General features: G+C 38.3%; 1 protein-coding gene across 6 annotated transcripts in view; it reads right to left on the reverse strand.

The window, feature by feature from the left end:
* The window catches only part of LOC134790831 (protein ultraspiracle homolog), a 52,593-nt gene extending 35,528 nt beyond the window's left edge, over positions 1 to 17,065 (reverse strand). For 2 of the 6 annotated variants that reach the window (XM_063761797.1, XM_063761792.1), the window contains exons 1-2: positions 12,094 to 12,421; positions 5,039 to 5,332 (exon numbers count right to left, since the gene is read on the reverse strand). In XM_063761797.1, coding sequence (XP_063617867.1) covers positions 5,039 to 5,237 — 199 coding nt within the window. In that variant the 5' untranslated portion in view covers positions 5,238 to 5,332; positions 12,094 to 12,421. Of the gene's footprint in view, positions 1 to 5,038; positions 5,333 to 8,213; positions 8,287 to 12,093; positions 12,423 to 16,732 lie in introns of those variants that run through there. The other 4 variants (XM_063761793.1, XM_063761795.1, XM_063761794.1 and 1 more) reach the window with 4 other exon arrangements.
* Between the last annotated feature and the right edge of the window lie 2,497 nt (positions 17,066 to 19,562).

Below are 19,562 nucleotides of genomic sequence, written 5' to 3' on the forward strand. Positions count from 1 at the left end.
TACGGAACCCTAAAAAAGACAACAAAATAAATAATAGCCTTTACCCTTTAAATATGATAGGTAAGCGAAATAATCTAATTTAACAACTGTCACAGATGTATCTTTGCAAAAGCGAACACAACTCTAATTAACTTCTTAATGGAGTTTCAGTTCAAAGAGATTTTAAACAAACGCAATTATAATTTTCTCCACCGATTATTATGTGTAGGTAGATGTATGTTCACCCGCGTCTCTCAATTAAGAAAATCACAACGAGAAACATGCCGCCATATATTAAAATAGTCTTTTAATTGGCTTTATAATTCGATATACAAATAATAAGGTAACATATTCCCGTTTATAAGGTTACGTATGTAATTAAGCGACTGAAATGCCATACGAATGAATAATAAATAGGGTTACGTATCCGAAGGTTGCCATAGAAACCTTGTTTATGGCTCCTCTACACGATGGGCCAGCGCCGGCCACTCCAAGGGACGCAGCCATGCGGTAGAATGAGATAGCAATATCACTTGCTCCCTCTAACGCATTAATGCGTCCCTTGTAGTGGCCGGCGCTGGCTCATCGTGTAGAGTACCTAGAGGAGCCATTAGATGAAGCTTTAAAACTGCCTCTCTTCGTCTGTTCAATCTTCCAAAGGCTGTAGGCATCTTGGTGACCGTAGTTCGTAATAGATCGGCGCGCCGAATCTTTGTTGTAAATTTATAGTATATCTACATATATCGATTTACTGTGAAATAAATGGGGTGGACAGAGAGTCGCCAGTAATGATTTTATTATATATTTTTTGTATGGCGAATTTTTTGTATATTTTTTGGTATTGTCTAGGGTCGTCCCATTCGTTTTTTTCCAAGTTCTTAAATTAGTCCTATTCTGCTTTCGTCACCCATTCTACATTCGTCACGTTCGTCGGTGGGCTTTATCATCTTTGGTCATATTTGTTGTTTGCCTTTTTCTTAATCCGACCCATTCCGGTATTCGTCATTATCTTGTTTGGGCATGTTCGATGTTAGTCTATCTCGTTTTCAGTCTCATTCATTATTCGTCATTTTTTCATCGACACGTTCGTTGTTGGTCACATTCGGTTATTGACAAGTTCTTAATTTGTCTTATTCTGTCATATTCTTCATTCGTCACTTTCGCTGGTAGTCTTTGTCATCTCTGGCCATATTTGTTGATTGTCTTTTTCCTAGTGTGGTTATCAATTACATCATCCCTTCCCTCCCGTGGGTGTCATAGAAGTCACCCTGAAGAAGGTTGACAGCAGTTACCAAAACTTTAATCAGTCTGAAACTATCCAAGTAGCCATACTACTGTGCCCAGGCGGCTTAGCACGGTCGCGTTTTTATCCCTTGTCACCATGCCTGTCACGTTCTAACAAGTATGTAAGTGCGAAAGGGACGCGCATAGTGATAGTCGATAAAAATGGAACCGTGCTGAGCCCGCTGGTCTAAGACCAGGCACGGCACGACGGAGTAAGCCCCGTGTCCCCGTTTTGGACTAATCTCCCCTACATGTGTATTCTTTAGGATACATTTATTTAATATTTAAGTATTAAGGATTATTTTTTATGGAATCAATACAAAAAACGAGACAAATAGTGAATGGGTCGAATATCGAATGGGACGAATATCGAACGGGACGAATATTTAACGGGACAAATAGAGAATGTGTCTAAATTTCAAAAGAGCCTAAATAAGAAAAATACGAAATTAGAATAAGTCCAAAGACGGTAGGTCGAATAACGCATGAGACTAAAAAAAGAAATTGACTAACATCGAACATGCCCAAAGAAGATGATGACGAATACCGGAATAAGCCGAAATAAGAAAAAGGCAAACAACCAAATATAACCAAATATGGAAAAGACCACCGATGAACTTGACGAATGTAGAATGGGTGACGAAAGCAGAATGGGACTAATTTAAGAACTTGACAAAAAACGAATGGGACGACCCAAGAGTATACCTATTTTTTAACGGACTATAAAGCAAAAAGTACTGCATAACAACAAATGATAAAAACTGGTCAAACGTGACGTTAGATGGAGATACTGGATACTAAAGAAACAAAAAAATTTAAATAGCTAAAATAAATTAACACCAATTTTATTTTCGGAGCATATTTTGGATCCGAGCTCTACTACTCTTAGGAAAATGTTGAAAAATAATAATCTAGAAAGAAGAGTAACGTAAAAGAGTTTGGAGGGTCCGACAACCCTATAGTATCCGTCAAGAATGTTACTTATGCCCAAACGACTACAAAATAAATCATCCCTGAAATATCAGTAAATCGATGCATGCATTTGCAAGTCTGCGAGAACCGAAGCATGAAACTAACGAGTAACGATGTCTGGCCGCTAACAATTGAATGACTATATTATTATTTTTAAATCGATATTAAGGTCTTCATTATCAAAGTCGATCAAAATATATCACTTTACTACACCTTATAAAACAAAGTCCCCCGCCGCGTCTGTTTGTTTGTGTGTTCGTATATGTTCGCGATAAACTCAAAAACTACTGAACGGATTTTCGTGCGGGTTCCACCTATCAATGTGATTCTTGAGAAAGGTTTAGGTGTATAATTTGTTAACCCGTGCGAAGCCGGGGCGGGTCGATCGATAGTGTTAAATAAAATCTAGCTAAAAATATATTGACTACCACTACCTCCTAAAACAAGTTAAATGTTTGAGACAACCTTTTTACCCCCTTTTGTAGAGTTAATTAACTAGGTAATTTAATCTCTAGCACTAATATGCACGAGCGAGATGCGTAGAAAGTATAAAGTTACGTATACGTTAGCGTATAGGTATGTCAGTGTTGACTCTGTCAGAGTGACTCGTGGTACGGGTAGAGGTCGCAGTATGTATAGTAATAAGGTAATAACTGAGACAGGTGAAACAAGACAATGAGGCCAATCGAACTTATATTTTGATGTCTATATGATCTCATTCCCGCGTGGATGTCGCTCGTACTTGTCCATACATATTATAATATGCGAATAAATGGCGAATAATAACAAAGTGAAATCATTTAGACATCAAAATGTAAGTATGAATTGGCCTCATGAGCTATTAATATAGATGTCACCATTCTCGAGTAGGTATACTTACATACTTGTACAAAAGCCTATCCAGGGGCATTCATAAGGTATTTGTTAATATTATTTGGTATTTGCTACAAGTTACAGAAACATCTCGAACCATCTCTAATAGTTCTGTATGTCTCGCTGGTCTGAATTAGTTTATGGTATTTTGTTGATGAATGGGAGTTGTTTGATTTGTTTGTGAAGTTTGGAACCACATCACGTGGCCCTTATTGATTTTGTAAGGTATTGATACGATCGTTCCTAATACTCTAAAAAATAGAGCTGGTTTCAGTATAATTAAATTGTGATACCCGTTAATAATCCAGCCACCCATTGAATAAAAATATTATGATTATGATAGACCTGTTCCCAAGGATCTTGTAACATTTGGGGACCTTTAAGTTTTTAAGGTAATGTAAGCATACCTACCGAACAATAACCGACACAATTAAATCCCTACTAATAATATTATAAATGTGTTTGAGGCCCAGGGAAGGACATGGGATAGTTTTTGTCAGTCATCATCATTATACCACGCATGACGCGGGCAGTTGCTAGTTCAATATATTTATGTTACTAGAAGTTTTAGGTTACTGTCAATTGCATTCGGTACTGCACAAGCTACAGACCCAATCCCAATATTTAGTGAATCTTGTTATTGAAATAAAAGCTAATAATCAAAAATTGATCGGATGCGACCTGTCATCAGACCCTGCACCCTGGGATTAACAAGCCGTGTGGGTTTAAATTGTCTTTTTTGAAAAATGCTTTGCAAGTCGTAAATTAAAATATTACTGTAGCTACCTTGTAGGTCGTGGTCGTGCATCTGTTTCACTTAGCCAGAAACAGCCGACCGGTAGTTAAGATAATTTTCGAAACACACCGGCGCCAACTTTTTGTATAAGACAAATTATGAGACGCAATAAAGTTACATTCCACATTCCTTTAGACCAAACAAATTAAATCATAAGTTTGAAATAAGTTAGCGAATATCTAAGCCAAATAGATATCTAATAGAAAGTCATTTATTCTGAATGGATTGCCTGCAGTGCAGCTAATAGGGCCCAAACGTCCCATTTTTTTTCGGGAACTGACAAACGACAAACTGCAAACCACCTACATATTTATTTAGAACCAGGTGGTATCGTATTGGGTCGTCCCATTCGTTTTTCGTCAAGTTCTTAAATTAGTCCTATTCTGCTTTCGTCACTCATTCTACATTCGTCACAATCGTCGGTGGCTTTCAGTGTAGAATGAGTTACGAAAGCAGAATAGGACTAATTTAAGAACTTGACGAAAAACGAATGGGACGACCCAAGACGATACCAACCAGGCAACGTCAGGGCAGATTTGTGTAATGGACAGGAATATTGATTACTCAAATGTATTGACGTGTTAATTTCGGTAAGTATTTTCCGCATCTAAGTAGGTAAATATATATTCAATTATTCAACACGCCTAGTTTGTATGGAAATTCTAGTGGTCCATTAGTATATTACCAATTTTTTGTGAAACTTGTTTCTAAGACACTACTAATTTAATATTCCTATAATAATACATACCAGTATATACCTAAGTCTGTTTGTTCGAACTGTATATAGCGCTAGGTCTTGGACGCTCGATGACGCCAGGCGCTGCGTTGAGCGTCCCGTGGAAAATTTCCTTAAGCAATACAGCATCTCTTCTATAAAAATCGACGCTACATAAAGTACGGCGTCAAGTAGAAACAAAGTAGCAAGGCTAACCCTTTAACCATTTGACATTCCTTTCTAGTCATTCGATTTAGAACCGTAAGTCTTATAGTAGAGATGCGTTTTTGTTTTAAGTATGATGGCAAGTATGTTGCCGCTACGGACTAAAGGGTTAAGTTATCACAGAACATTAAAGTGTGCGCGATGGCAATGACGCTGACGTCCAGTCGTAAAATGCTAAAGGGTAATAAAATTACATTGCATGTCGAGCGAGCAGTCCACCGTCGGGATGTGGTGAGTGTTCTGCATCGACGGCGACGGCATCTGCAGCGGCTGCAGCATGGAGACGGGCGCGGGCGCCGCCGGCTGCGGCTGCGGCGGCGCCGGCCGCACCCAGTTGTTCATCAGCGCCGTCACCGACATCGTCGGCTTGTCTTTCTTCGCAACACTTGACATGGCCACCCACTAACATAATCGCATCACTATCACTTCACTGCACTTCGACAAGCTTCAAGCTTATTTAATTTGCACGTGAAACGGCCTCTCGCGAGCTGTAAAGCGAATTATGACGTTTGTTCTTTACAATACGGTGCGAACGCGAACAGAGATATGGGACGGCGCATCACGGAGCTCGGGGACAAAGCAAAAGTCGGTGTGACATTGTGATAGCGATTGTTATTGTGCAAGCGATAAAAATCACGGTGCAAGCGTCAACAATAGGTACTCCGCGCTCGCGCCGTCGACGCTTAACTAGTGACTAAGTAATGCGCGCTAAAATCAACGAGCGCAAAATTGACAAAAAATATACCCGTCAACTTCCGCGCGGTTACGGCGTGAAGGTCTCACCGCCTCAAGGTCCGCATACAATCATACGTGTATAAAACTGATTTAATGTCGGAAAACGAGCTGTATAATCGCATTTTTTACTATTAACCTGCAAATGATACCAAATTAAGTAAGTTAGATGGTTTAAAATATTTTATTTGAATAGGAATCATATAATTGTAGTTTTTAGCTGTTGGCCTTCATGATCGCGACTGCGTGTTTCTGTAATTAAGTTTTACGTCACTCATGGACCGAGCTCCCTACGTTAGCCTCTATCATACAAAAATTTGCGCTATGTCACTCATCATATAGAATCCGATTTACGATTTATACCGGTCACTTCTATTTGTTGAAAAACTAATAATTCTATTCGACAATGTCGGTATGAAAGAACAAGGAATTATTGCACATTAACAGCCAAATTATATTAACGACACGTTTAAGGCAAAAAAATAATGTTTTTTTTTATATAGTCAGTATATTGATTGGACCACTTTTTCCGCGGTTAAAGAAGGACGACTAAGGACTTACAAATATTTTAGGTTTAGGAGTATTCATTTGCTATCCCATCATAGGGGACTTGTAGAAAGAGCATTTCTAAACTGCAAACTCGTGATAAAAGTATTATTAAGTGCATATTATTGCCCTTTTATGTTATCGCTCTTCGTCAATTTTTCGTCTTTTCGAAGCTGGGTAATTTTTTGTCTACCTCGTGCGATTTTATCACACAAGGCATCTTTCAACGTTTACACATTTAGGGAGTCTCCCCACATGGTTCTACAAAGTTTGGCTTTGTCCGCCTCAACATATGTGTGTCCTTGGGTAACGCGCATATCCGAATCCACGTGCCCACACATTTTTTTCTTGTTGTGTATAATAATCCATCTGGCATCCGGCGAAGAAATAAGGGAGGGTAGACTATTTACTTACGCTGAAGAAGATTCAACAAATGAATATTATAGGCAAGATTGTTTCTCGCAAACAACAATCATAACGATGGAGATGAAATCTGAGTAGGGTACATATTTCAGAGTAGAGTCGATTTCTACAAGTAAAGATCTTGTCCAATATTATTCTCCATATTGTGTACTCAAACCGAAGTTTAGATGTTTGACTTGAGTGAGGTTTAACAGGATAACAAATAAATACGGGTGAACCCAATACAAACATTCAAAGACGCCACTACTTTATGTATTTAGCGTGTTGGAGAGAAATATTATTATAGAGAAAATAGGTGCCAATTTTACGAAATCTCTTTTTTGATAAATAGATTACAATCGGTTAGTTAGGTTATTCTATTAAAGGAAAAATAAAAAACCGGGCAAGTGCGAGTCGGGCTCGCGCACGAAGGGTTCCGTACTATAATGCAAAATAAACGGCATAAAAAAAACGGTCACCCATCCAAGTACTGACCCCGCCCCACGTTGCTTAACTTCGGTCAAAAATCACGTTTGTTGTATGGGAGCCCCACTTAAATCTTTATTTTATTCTGTTTTTAGTATTTGTTGTTATAGCGGCAACAGAAATACATCATCTGTGAAAATTTCAACTGTCTAGCTATCACGGTTCGTGAGATACAGCCTGGTGACAGACGGACGGACGGACGGACAGACGGACGGACGGACGGACAGCGAAGTCTTAGTAATAGGGTCCCGGTTTACCCTTTGGGTACGGAACCCTAAAAAATACATATTACAAGCATACAATGTGCCTATTCTTCTAAATCACATTCGACAATAAGACGACACAATCTGTAGCAGCTAGTTATGACAAGAGCGTTAATGGATCATGAAAAATACCCTCATTTATCGCGCCTACTCCGATCATTACTCAGACTTAATTCAATAGGATCCACCCGAGCGCAAATCCATATCCTTTTCATGGTGATATTCGTGGTGATATTGATACGCGGCGGGGAATACATTAACCCAACCTGTCAATCAACCTCTAGGTATCCTTGACGTTCCCTATGAAATTGATAGCCTCGGTGAGAGAAAATACCTTTAAGAGAAAAAGTGGGCGGACACGTGTGTTAAATGCCTATCGGCCCGATTCGAACTTTAAGATACGTCAATTAATAGATCTAGAAACGATATGGATTAGATAATATACGTCAGTGTCAAATGTGACGTTTCTTCAAACAAAAACGTCACTTTTGACACTGGCACATCTAATCCATATCGTTTCTAGATCTATTAATTGACTTATCTTAAAGTTCGAATCGGGCATTATGTATAACTTCAATAACTTGTACAAGTTATATAAGTGTTAAGAACTCCATCAAATCAATAGCTCCGGTAAAAGCAAACACGCCTTTAGTGCGACAAAAGCTTCAGTTAATCGCTACGCCATCAGTTCCACACGCACAAAACAAAATGAATATTGAGCTGTTGCCCATTATGATACAGCTTGTATTAGTTGTATTGATGTGCCACACAAAGGAAATCGGCGCGGTAATGACTAAGAGCCAATCCACCAACACTAAGAGCTACCTACTAACAAAGAAATGCTTCCATCGAAATATTGCGAAATAATACAAAAAGGATTAACATTATCGATGAAAACAGTAAGTAGACTAGACAGTAGAGTAGGTAGATGACAAGATACCAATTTACAATCTTGCGCAAATAGAAAGATGTCGCTGAAACTAGATATGGAGCGTGCACCGAGCGTAGAGCAATTTGAAGCGTGATCGAGGAATGTTTCCACTTTCTTACACTTTCGTTGGTGCGCGCAAAGTGCATACGTGCATGTGCAGACATGCCTGCCGCCCCACTCCGGTACACGGCATGCAGCGATCGATCCATGCCGACCTTGACTTGACGCGCGCCCGCCAGCCACAATTAACATTGACAATTGCGACGCGAGCGCACCGCCTTATCAACATTTTTAATATTTTTATTTTGTATACTGATACTTTCCTTTTCACTTTCAATTAATTATCCTGACATCATGGTATTCAATGGTAAATTTATTCGATGCTTTTAAGAGCGTGCCAAAGAACTGTTTGCATTGCATAAATATTTTAGTGTCCTCCCATATTTTTATATACTGAAGTTATAGTTTTTCAGGCCATAAAAAGGGTAGGTCTTATATAATGCTCGAGGTTGCGGTGCATGTTTTACGCGGGGGTAAAGAGGTGTTACGTCAAATGTGAGCGTAGCACGCAGTCGAACGGTCGTCCTAGACTTGACCTGAAGAGATAGATAGTCGGTGATCGGCGCAGCGGGTGTGCGCGGGTGCGGTGAGTCAGCCGCGGGGGCGGGCCGTGCACTCGCCGCGAGATATGGGTAAACGGAACGCAGAGAAGCGCGCGGCCGGAGGGGCCCGCGACCTTGGCGATTCACTGACGACTACAGGTGTTTTTTTATTTGCACTTTGTTAGTACGAGATCACGGAGCCTCGGCTGCTGGAAGACGACGGACTCGGTAACCGGGGTTTGTAGCCGGAACTATAGGGATTACGACTTCTATCCCGATGCGGAGATACGATAAATACAGTAGGTGCAGGTACTACAGGTTATCTACTAGAACGCAACATGTTTAATAATTTTAGTGACGCAGGTATTAACCTAAGGAAATTACTATGCTGTATAAGGATTATAGACCCGCCAAATTAAAACAACGATCTATTGTTTGCACGAGATCGGCATCTCGATCTGCTTGTGCGTCTCCCAAACAGTCCCCCACTATTAGCAATGCAAAATATCGATGGGCCCCAAGTCCCAATCTAAATAAATAGAGTCAATAAATACAACATCTGTAGCGGCCGTCACGTACCTAACTTTGATTCTTGAGGAGGATGTTTTAATTTGTTTTGCAACCTATTTTTCGCCGGGCAGTTATGTAATGTCGATCGTAGCGAGACCTTGGCCATGACCAAGCCGGCCGCCGGCAAGCAATACCGCGGCGTGACGACTCACGCAATGACTACGAACAAGTTCACGGATTGCCAGATTCCGAGTACAACTTAGTATAAACTACAACGCAATAGAGATAAAAATCTTATTAATCGTGCATACCCAAGACGAAAAGCATAACATTTCAAATATTTTACTTTAAAGAAAGATAATGATTGGCTTATCGACACTGCTATAGCCAGTAAGTTTAACAAATGCCCATGTAAAAAGGAAATTAACAGGAAACGACTAGCTTGTTACACGAAATTAAGTAACGTATTAGTATTCTAAAAGTGAGTTCTCATGAGGGCGGTAATGAATTCTAATAAAGTAGAAGGCCTTGACAATGATACAATCGTCTTGAGCAACTGCTCTATAAAAAATAAACCAAAGCGAACGCTAACGCGAACATTACTATTAATTTGAAGATTGCCTTTTTATTCGCTGCTAAAACAAGTTTAGTTTCGGGGCCAGATTTATGAACTTGAAACTTGGCAACAAAATTGCATATTTATTTTTATTATACCCGTTGCAAATCTTATAGAAACAAAACCTGTTAAAATTTGAAACAGTTTATTGGAATTAAGATTATGATTGCAAAAATATTGAATACAGGTGGCTGATAGAATAATCAAATCGATCAAGAAAATATACGCGTCGACTTGAGAACCTCCTCCGTTTTTTTTTTCGTCGGTTGATAAAACAGCACTGGTATAATATTCTACCATTTCAAGTAAAAGCATTTTATAGTTTGAACAAAACTGGTTAGGACTTTTGTTATTAGAGGTTTGACAATAATTTGATTACAAAATTACAACATAGGAAAGAGGAGAATGGAAAGAAGAAACAGATTAAGTAAAAAATTACAACGAGATTGGAATTCAAAAGTGAAAATTCAGGATAGGTGAGTGATACTGAACGGACACCAAGAAAATCATGCAGATGTTCGAGAAATAAATAAGTCAGTGGAAAGTACCGTACCATTATATAAACTCTGTCTTTTAATGTCTTTTCACGACTAGGGCCAGTTGCTCCCATCATAATAACTGATGGACTAATCAAACGTCACTCGTCAGCATTGGACTACGAAAACTCCCATCCAAAAAATTCCAAAAACGGAGACAGATATTGAAAATTATGCCCGGCTGCTTATTATGCCTTTGGAAATCAACTCCCTATGGAGGGAAAATGACACAAACTATGTGGGCAGAGCCGCAAGCACAGCTACCTTGTAATACTCTGTATACGCTGCCCGGATTGAATTGAAAGCGGTGGTCATGTGTTGGGGCTTGAGGTATCCCGCTCTTCTCTACATGTCAAATTTCATCAAAATAGGTTCTGGAAAAATCAAATAGACAAATTGAGTTACTTTTGCATTTATAATATTAGTTTAGTAAGGAAGGAAGTATGGACAGCCAGTATCGCTACTATAATATTTTAATTTAGGGTTTGTGACACGAGTGACATGGTACCTTCGGGCTCGTCAGACTTTGTTTTGGCACGATTTTGGTTGTCTATTACATCACCCTGACGTCAGGCCATCGAAACGAAACGAGTAAATCTTCGAACGATCCTCAGAACAAAGTCTAGTTCAACGGCTAGAACGATAGAGCCGAGATAAATGCAGTCAAAACATTAGTGTCAACACACTTGCAACCTTGCAGTGTTCTCTACGACTAATGACAGATAAAGTATAGGTAGGTGTTTCTGATAAAATTTGCAACGAAAAAGTTTTGTAGATATTGTAGCAGTTTTATGGGGACTAATTTTACGATGACGTTGATAAACGAACATAAGCTATCAATTGAAACGGGGTTTAATAAACCCCTTTGTAGGCTTGTCTTAATTGATAAAGGCGTCAATTACTCATTGAACTTATTGACACATCGCAGGTGGTAATCGATGGTAAGATATTAAATTTTCTCTTTTTACTATTATTTTTTAAATGTTATGAAAGTGAACTAACTTGTTTATTCTTTGAAATGGAGATCTAAAAGTAAGCCACATAAACAATGAGATTTAAACAAAGAATCTGGCCAATATTGGAAACTTGATATTAGTTAAGTTAGCTACAAGCCACTTAAGTAAAATAATACCTAAGCTAGACATAAAAATACAAAGGATGTCCTGTCCTTCAAAGGCCACCGAACAGGTTTTTAGCCAAAATGTTAAATGACATTTAGAAGTAAGTTTATAATAGGTATTCGAGTTTCTACTTTCTATTATTGTTGTTGGAATTCAAAATAGGTATGTAACTAGTACAAGTACATAGTACATATTTACTAATATTTAGAATTAACACAATATGCGCATCATTTCAACGTAACAAAGTATTAATAACAAGTTTACACTCTTAACTCAGCTTCACAACGTCACAACTTTTGCTCCCTAGGGTCTAAACGTTCGCAGCATTGTCAAAAATAAGTATGCGACTAAACCGGATATCAAAACAAGATTTGATAAGGACATGGTCTTGGACGCTAATTTCTTAATCTGACAGGACCAAGACAATCCGTCGGCAGCTGTGATGCATCACATCCACCGCTAGCGCTAGGGGCCGCAGTGACGTCAGGATGGCCGAGTTGTTACCATCAAATTTACGGGGTATGAATTAGGTTGGCGTTGAATGCCGGTTGCGGATCGTGCATCGATTTTATAGTGCGTCGGTCGCGGCGGCAGGACGCGCGGCCGGTGCGGGCGGCGTCGCTGTTCTGACTGTCGTGCCGGTGCCGGCCGCGTCCCCGCTCGAGCCCCGCGCCGCCGCCGTTTGTTTTGCTGTATTTTCGTTGTTAATCATTCTCCTTGACCTTGTGCGACGTCGAGTGGTCCACTGCACACGACTGCGCACCCCTCGCCCGCGCGCGACCACTTGCATCGCAAGTATCGCAACACACGTGCTCGTCCTTTGACTGCATCCTTCGGTATGATTTGATCGTTTGATGGAATCACGGCTCATCATAATATCAAAATAACTATACCGATAAAACTAAGCGCAGATAAGGTACCTACCTATTTGACGGAGTCTGGAGTGGATGCCTGTTATAATTTAGTGTGCTAGTAGGTATGATGATGATATAAATTTTAAACTTATTTAGGTACAGTCAGCAGCAGGATCTACGAAGAGCACTACCTATTCTGCACACGACTCTACCTACTAGGTATCAAAAGTAGAAAGTAGGAGCTGGTGTAGATCGTGTTCGTTAGCCATTTCTGCAGAGGCTGATCTATGTCATACGGTAGTAGGTACAATAATTGACCGAGCGTTAGCGAAGGTCTCCGTTTCAGTTTGGGCAAAAATGCTTTATGTTCTCAATTCTCCACCGATTCTCGTGAAATTTTGCGACCATCCCTCACACCCTCGACTAGGGAATGCAATCTCGATCTCGCAATTTCGAGATCTCGCGAGATCTCGCACGAATTTTCGAGATTCAATCTCGTTGACAGGAAATCTCGATTTTAGCAATCTCGGTCAAGATCTTGATTAATATTTTCGAGATCTCGAACGAGATCGAAAGAATTACTTTGTTTTGAGTAATCTTTTTGACTTTAGGTTCATGTTGTTCAGGCAGTGCTATTGTGTGCGGCCGGCTTGAACTGACGGACGACGCACCGTGGCGCGCTCTGTGCGGACAAATCGGACGAACCTAACGTACCCAGTCACAATTATTTACCATTTTTGCTCGCCTACCCAAAATTTTTTTGTTGCCGTGTTGCCGAGTGCTTGTCAAAAATATCAAGTAGCATGTTGCTGCCTCTGCTTACAATTTTGTAAAATTAAAAATAATTATTACCACTTTTTCATAATTACATGCAAATTAGAGCTACAATCATATTTGTTTATTTTTTAATAAGTAGTTTTTTATTAAAAGTTGATTAATTTGTTGTTTTTATCTTCAAAATAAAACATGATGTTCTCTAAATAAGTAGTATATACGTATACGAAATTCTTTGAGATTTTTTGCTCAAAATAACACATTTTTAATTACTTTGTCAAATCTCGATCTCGTCGAGATTAATCTCGATCTCGAAAGTGTGACGGTCGAGATCTCGAAAAACCCTATCTCGATTCAGATTTTTCGTGCGAGATCTCGAATCGCCAATCTTGGTGCGAGATTGCATTCCCTACCCTCGACCAATCCACTTACACCTTTAAAAAAATCAAAACCGTTTCTGTCATACTATTCAGACAGATAAGGAGTAAACATTTAACCCCTTTCCCCTTTGTTTAGGTCACGGGTTTAAAAAGGGGATCCACCATGGTCTAATAAAACATGGTCTTCTCTTCCCAGAGTGACACGGGCCTACGTCACAATAACATTGCCACTTTATTTCAACATAACATGTTACATGGGTACATTATACCTATGGTTAATAAGTTAAAATATTTCTTTATAATTTTATAATTTTCATTTATATGTATTTTATCTTTAATTTTACAATAACACGTCATTTTTAATTATTCGTTAGCAATATCTTCCGATTCACGAAAAAAATTTCAGACGTTCGGGTAATTCTGTTTACATTACTGGCAACACAGGATAGCGCTGTCACATTTGACAATTCGGATCTAGATAACTTCATGCCCTGACCGTCATCCTTGTCGAACGCGTGTTAATTGTTATTTCCTTCTCGCTCAGTGTCAGCAGTCGCAGTGTTTTCCAAACTTTTCACGTCGTAAGCTTGGTAATTAATGTGTAACTGTGAATTAGTTTTTCAAACGTTTGTCTTGTATAGATAGATAAAGTTTAATTTAATACATTAGATTTGTTTTATTTTACTATGTTTCTACATGAATAACTTAAAATTAATGCCGTTAAAATAATTTTCACCGTTGGTTAAAATTCTCCCACATTTTAAAGTTTGAGAACCTGTAAACAGCATGATGACGTAGGCCCGTGTCAGTTAGGTCATACGCGAATCTTGGAATAGAGTACCAGGCGGAGTATATGTGACGTTCCACGGCAAAAGGTACCTTATGGCGGCTGGCGCTTACGTCGCATAGCGCCGCAATAATATTGGAGCGGCGTTAATAATAGCGTAAGCGCCAACCGCCATAAGGTACCTTTACCCGTGGGACGTCACATATTATTATACCATGGGATCCACCAAGCAGTTTGGCGTCAAGTGTAAACAATGGTACTATTAACGCCATCTAGTTGGTCATGCAAGACATCATTAATGCGCGCCATCTAGGCGATGATCAAGGTTTTAACTGGTAGTAAAAGGGCGATAAATCAGCTCAGCTGGGTATCTGAAGAAATGGTTTCACCTGATTTTCATGCATTGTACGACCCTCTATGCAGCCTTGGATATACAGAATGCGTTAAACCACCCCGAAGACCTACAAAGTTACATATTTCATTTATAATCATTTTGTATCTTGTGTGATGTTGAGTTTTGTTTTTGAGTAATATCAGAAATATGTATGAACATAATATTGTATGATGCTACTTGTATTTATGGAAACACTTGCCACCCATAATTCTGTCTCTATTGTATTATCAATTTTTGGAATTACCTGATATTCTCAACTTTTCGGAATTATCCAAATACACCATATTTATTTATTATTAAATACACCTTACATAACAACGATTAAAAATGATTTATACTTAAATGATGGAGGATAAAGGATTAGAAATATTAACATAATATATTTTTAGTTTTCGGCTCAATAACTTGGTAAAAATGGAAGGAAAAGAAAAAGATGTGAATTTAAATGTGGCAAGAGTTGCTTTTTTTGGGCTCAGTGAGCTTATTGTGGGGCTAGGTTGATTTATGCAAGATCAATTTTAATAATGATTTATTTCTTTTATTTTGTTCGATTTGAATGGAAATTTTAATTTTAACTTTTTTCTTATAATTCATTTTAACTTTTTTCTTATAATTCAAATACAACTGCCAATTTGCTTGTATGATGGGTTTGATACAAATGAATATTATACATTTTTTTTCTGTACAAAGATGCTAACACACATTATATTAACCATGTGAAGCCCAGAATATCCATACTAATATTATAAAGGCGAAAGTGTGTCTGTCTGTTACTTCTTTCACGTTTTAAAGCAGCTGAACCGATTTAGTTGAAATTTGGTATAGGGATAGTTTGAGGGGGTGGAATTGAGTTGCCTAATAATTGAAGTAAGCAATGCGCAAATTGAATGATTGCTATTAGCATTATCCAGGCGCTATGCCTACTTTAGCTGCTGTCACTAATTTCATGCAGACGAAGTCGCAGACAAAATACATATTTGTCAGGTTGACCTTCGTGAGTCTACAGGATACAGCTGTGCAGTAAAACACTTCTTACCACACACACAAAAAAAGTGGATACAGAAAGCCAGAAATCAATACTTTTTAACATTAAAAAATATTCAAACTTCGAAAACACAATCATTGGGATGCTCAGATCCAGAACTACAGTTGCTATCAGATATATCGGAGCGGCCATGGTGTTCACAATGTCTGAATGCGCACTCTATCACCTTGACAATAGAGGCATGTTCAGATATTTGTGAGCGCCTTGACTGCTCCAATATATCTGATGGCGACTGTACAGTGAAAACTCCCTATAGAGTAACACAATAAAACATGTAAGCAAAATATGATAAGTATATATTTGTACTATTATTACAATTGAGTTTCTATACACCTACACATGATAAACAAACTGCTCCACCGATAAACATGTTGTCTAGGTCATGTTAACTATTTGTGTCCTTTCATTGAGTGTCATGCCACTTGCCTACGATACCTAGGCTGGACGATCTTTGCATGAACAACCATTTTTGAAGTGATTAACTATTCATGTTTGATAGAAAGCATTTCTAATTTCCAAAGACAGTATTACCTCATTATGTATTTGGCTTTTGCAGCTGATCCATACAGATTATAATAAAGAATTGTGAGTGATATTTCAGTAAAAATGTCATCAGGAAGAGGGACATTATCAGAAAAGTATTAACAGGGTTACATTACATTCCTCTAACATAAACATATGATGAATGATTGCATTGTATGAATAAAGGAACCAGCAATACATTGTACTCATTATTCTGATTGGATGCCTTATTAGGACGTAAACAAATAGTACAGCAGATAAATCCTAACGATAGCGCGTTAACAGATACAAATGGCTCATTGATGAGTTAACAAAGCAGAAAGCTATGTTTTTTATATCTATGAATAGAAGTTTACTGTTGTTTGATAGGTATTAGTATGTACTTGCCTGGGTCTCTCGAGGGCTCCATCTTCCTTTGCACAGAACTAATTTATTTATCGTCTATAACACCACTTTCATGTATCGGTTCGGTCGCAAAGATGAACCTGTCAGTAACAAGGTCGTTGAACTAAATATACCTATAGAGAGATGAGAATTATACTCGCTTGTAACACTCACGCCTATGATTATTCGATGAAATGTATTACACATAAAACTTATTCTTAAACTTAGAGGTTGATTTAAGTCTAATTAATAATAAATCATCACGATTTCATTACTAAATCCTATTATTTCCGTACACAAGTGAACAATTGACATAAAATAAAATACCTAACGAGCGTCCGTCACGTCACGAAAGTTTCGTTCAGAAAATAATAAGGCTTTCCAAGTATTTTTTGTTGTGGTATCACTTTCTATGGAACGGATTGGACGCGGTTTGTTCAATAAAATAGAATTTTAAAATATAGCCAGTTAAACAACGTTGGCAGTAGAAAAAGCGCGAAATACAAATTTCGTATGGGATGATTACCCTTTCCGCCTACATTTTTAAATTTGCCGCTTTTTTCTACTGACTAAAATGGCTTGACAGACTATATTTTACAGCCTGGCAAAAAAGAGTAGAAATTTAAAAGTGGCAACACTGTAGTGTCGTCCCGTTCTCTTAGGCCCCGTACGCACGGCACCTTTTTCAACGCGCGTTAAAAAGCGTTTGAATGACACAAATCTCGGAGTAAATATCTATGGAGTAGAGACGCGCACTAATTTCTATCTGAAAAATTCTGTCGTTTTTGGCGCGGGGGACGAGGTAACGCACACAAATGATGTTAACACTAATGCATTTTTAGCATGCGTCGCTACACACGCACACGACAAAATTATCAAACACTAGCAAAAACTATATTCACACAAGTACAAGAACAAACACAGACAACCCTGTTCGTGAACGAGATGACGTCAGTTCTAAGTAAACCTAGATAGTGCGAGGGACGCGCCGATAATATTGTCGATAAAATTGACAATGAATTTTAATTTCTGATTTTATCAATTATAATAATAATACAATATCAAGTCTTTGTACCAGCATTTTACTAACTTATGATGATTTAGATGTTATTTCTAATAGTTTGTCAATTTGTTTAGGGCGAATCTTGCAAGCTGATATAGAATGATTTTTTATTATCAGTTCATTAGTTAATATTTTACATGTTGGTTTACTTCTGAAAGCAATGCAATATACTATCGAGCATGCAGATCTGATGACAGAGATGGAACGCGGCCATAGGATGTCATTTAAGGGATATTGAGTAGGGGATAATTAGTATATATATCGGCGGTAGATCGTAAAATCGGGCATATCGAGATATTCCTAGGCATATCATGAAACGCCGCTATTTAATAATCTGCCTTTTGCATTTTTTGCCACGGCTAGTGCTGCATTCTATGTGGCATTTGGAGCAGAATGCGTAGGTACTAGGTAGGTACTAAAATCATACGCTACCCAAACACGTACTATAAGTAGGCTGTCAAGCCATTTCAATGGTTATCATTTGCTAAAATTAGGACATCCTACTTATTCGATATGCCTAAATGTTGAGGTTTGAACGGTATGGCTGGTGGTCACTAGTCAGATCATGACATGCCGGCGTTTCACGATCTGCTTAGGAATATCACACCTTGAAGTTAGCACGATATGGCTGGTGGTCACTAGGCAGATCATCATCTGCCTAGGAATATCACTCCTTGAGGTTTGTACGATATGGCTGGTGTTCGCTAGGCATCATGACCATCTGTATATTATTCATTATGTTTATATCGATTTTACCGATATTGGTTTTTATGGTGTCCCATCACTAATATTGGTACGGTGATACCAGAGTAATAAATTAAAAGTGCCTATTTATGGAAAGTGACAGCCGTAAATACCTTAAATTAATAAAATATTTGACATTTTAAATAAAAATATATAGCTGGTCAAGCAAATCTTGTTAGTAAAAAAGGCGCGAAATTCATATTTTCTATGGGACGATATCCCTTCCCTCCTACATTTTTCAATTTTGCCGCCTTTTTCTACTGACAAGATCTGCTTGACCAGCTATATGTAGAAACTAAAGGAAAAATTAATTAAAAAAAAAGAGTCTATCGGTAATTTTACGTTATTTAGGGGTTGTGCACAAATCACGCGAGATGTTTTCGAGTTTTGTTTCTTTATTCTTATAGATCTATTTATTTTATTAAATAGATTAGGTTGATATGAAACTAAGGTGTTATATAAAAATAATGTGTTACATAAATTATATGTGACGTCCCACGGGTAAAGGTACCTTATGGGGGTTGGCGCTTACGCTATTATTAACACCGCTCCAATATTATTGCGGCGACATGCGACGTAAGCGCCGGCCGCCATAAGGTACCTTTTTCCATGGAACGTCACATATAACAAAAAGCAACGCAAATAGGGCATATTACTGCAATGTTCTGCCGCCAGAGTGTAGCACTAAGCTAGCTAGTAAATTTTCTCTTTTCTCTTTATCGCTCAAATATGCAATAGTGATAGAGAGGTTAGATAACGAAATTTAAATTTTCTTGTTCCGCGGCGGACCCCCTGATTGTGATGGATTGTGGTAGTCGCGCCCCCTACGCAGAGTTTCGCATAATATTTCCTATTAGAAATTCTACTCGTACCTAATTAATATTTAGAAAGTCTTCTTTAGAATTACCCTAAAATAGATCTAATATCATATCACTGGTATCACTGTCAGATTGACAATGTTTTTTAGTTATTTGCAAAGTTAATGCACTATTTGATAATATTTAGATGTAATAGTACTTACATATG

This window comes from Cydia splendana, chromosome 5 (genome assembly GCF_910591565.1).
Source record: "Cydia splendana chromosome 5, ilCydSple1.2, whole genome shotgun sequence".
Lineage (NCBI taxonomy): Eukaryota > Metazoa > Arthropoda > Insecta > Lepidoptera > Tortricidae > Cydia > Cydia splendana.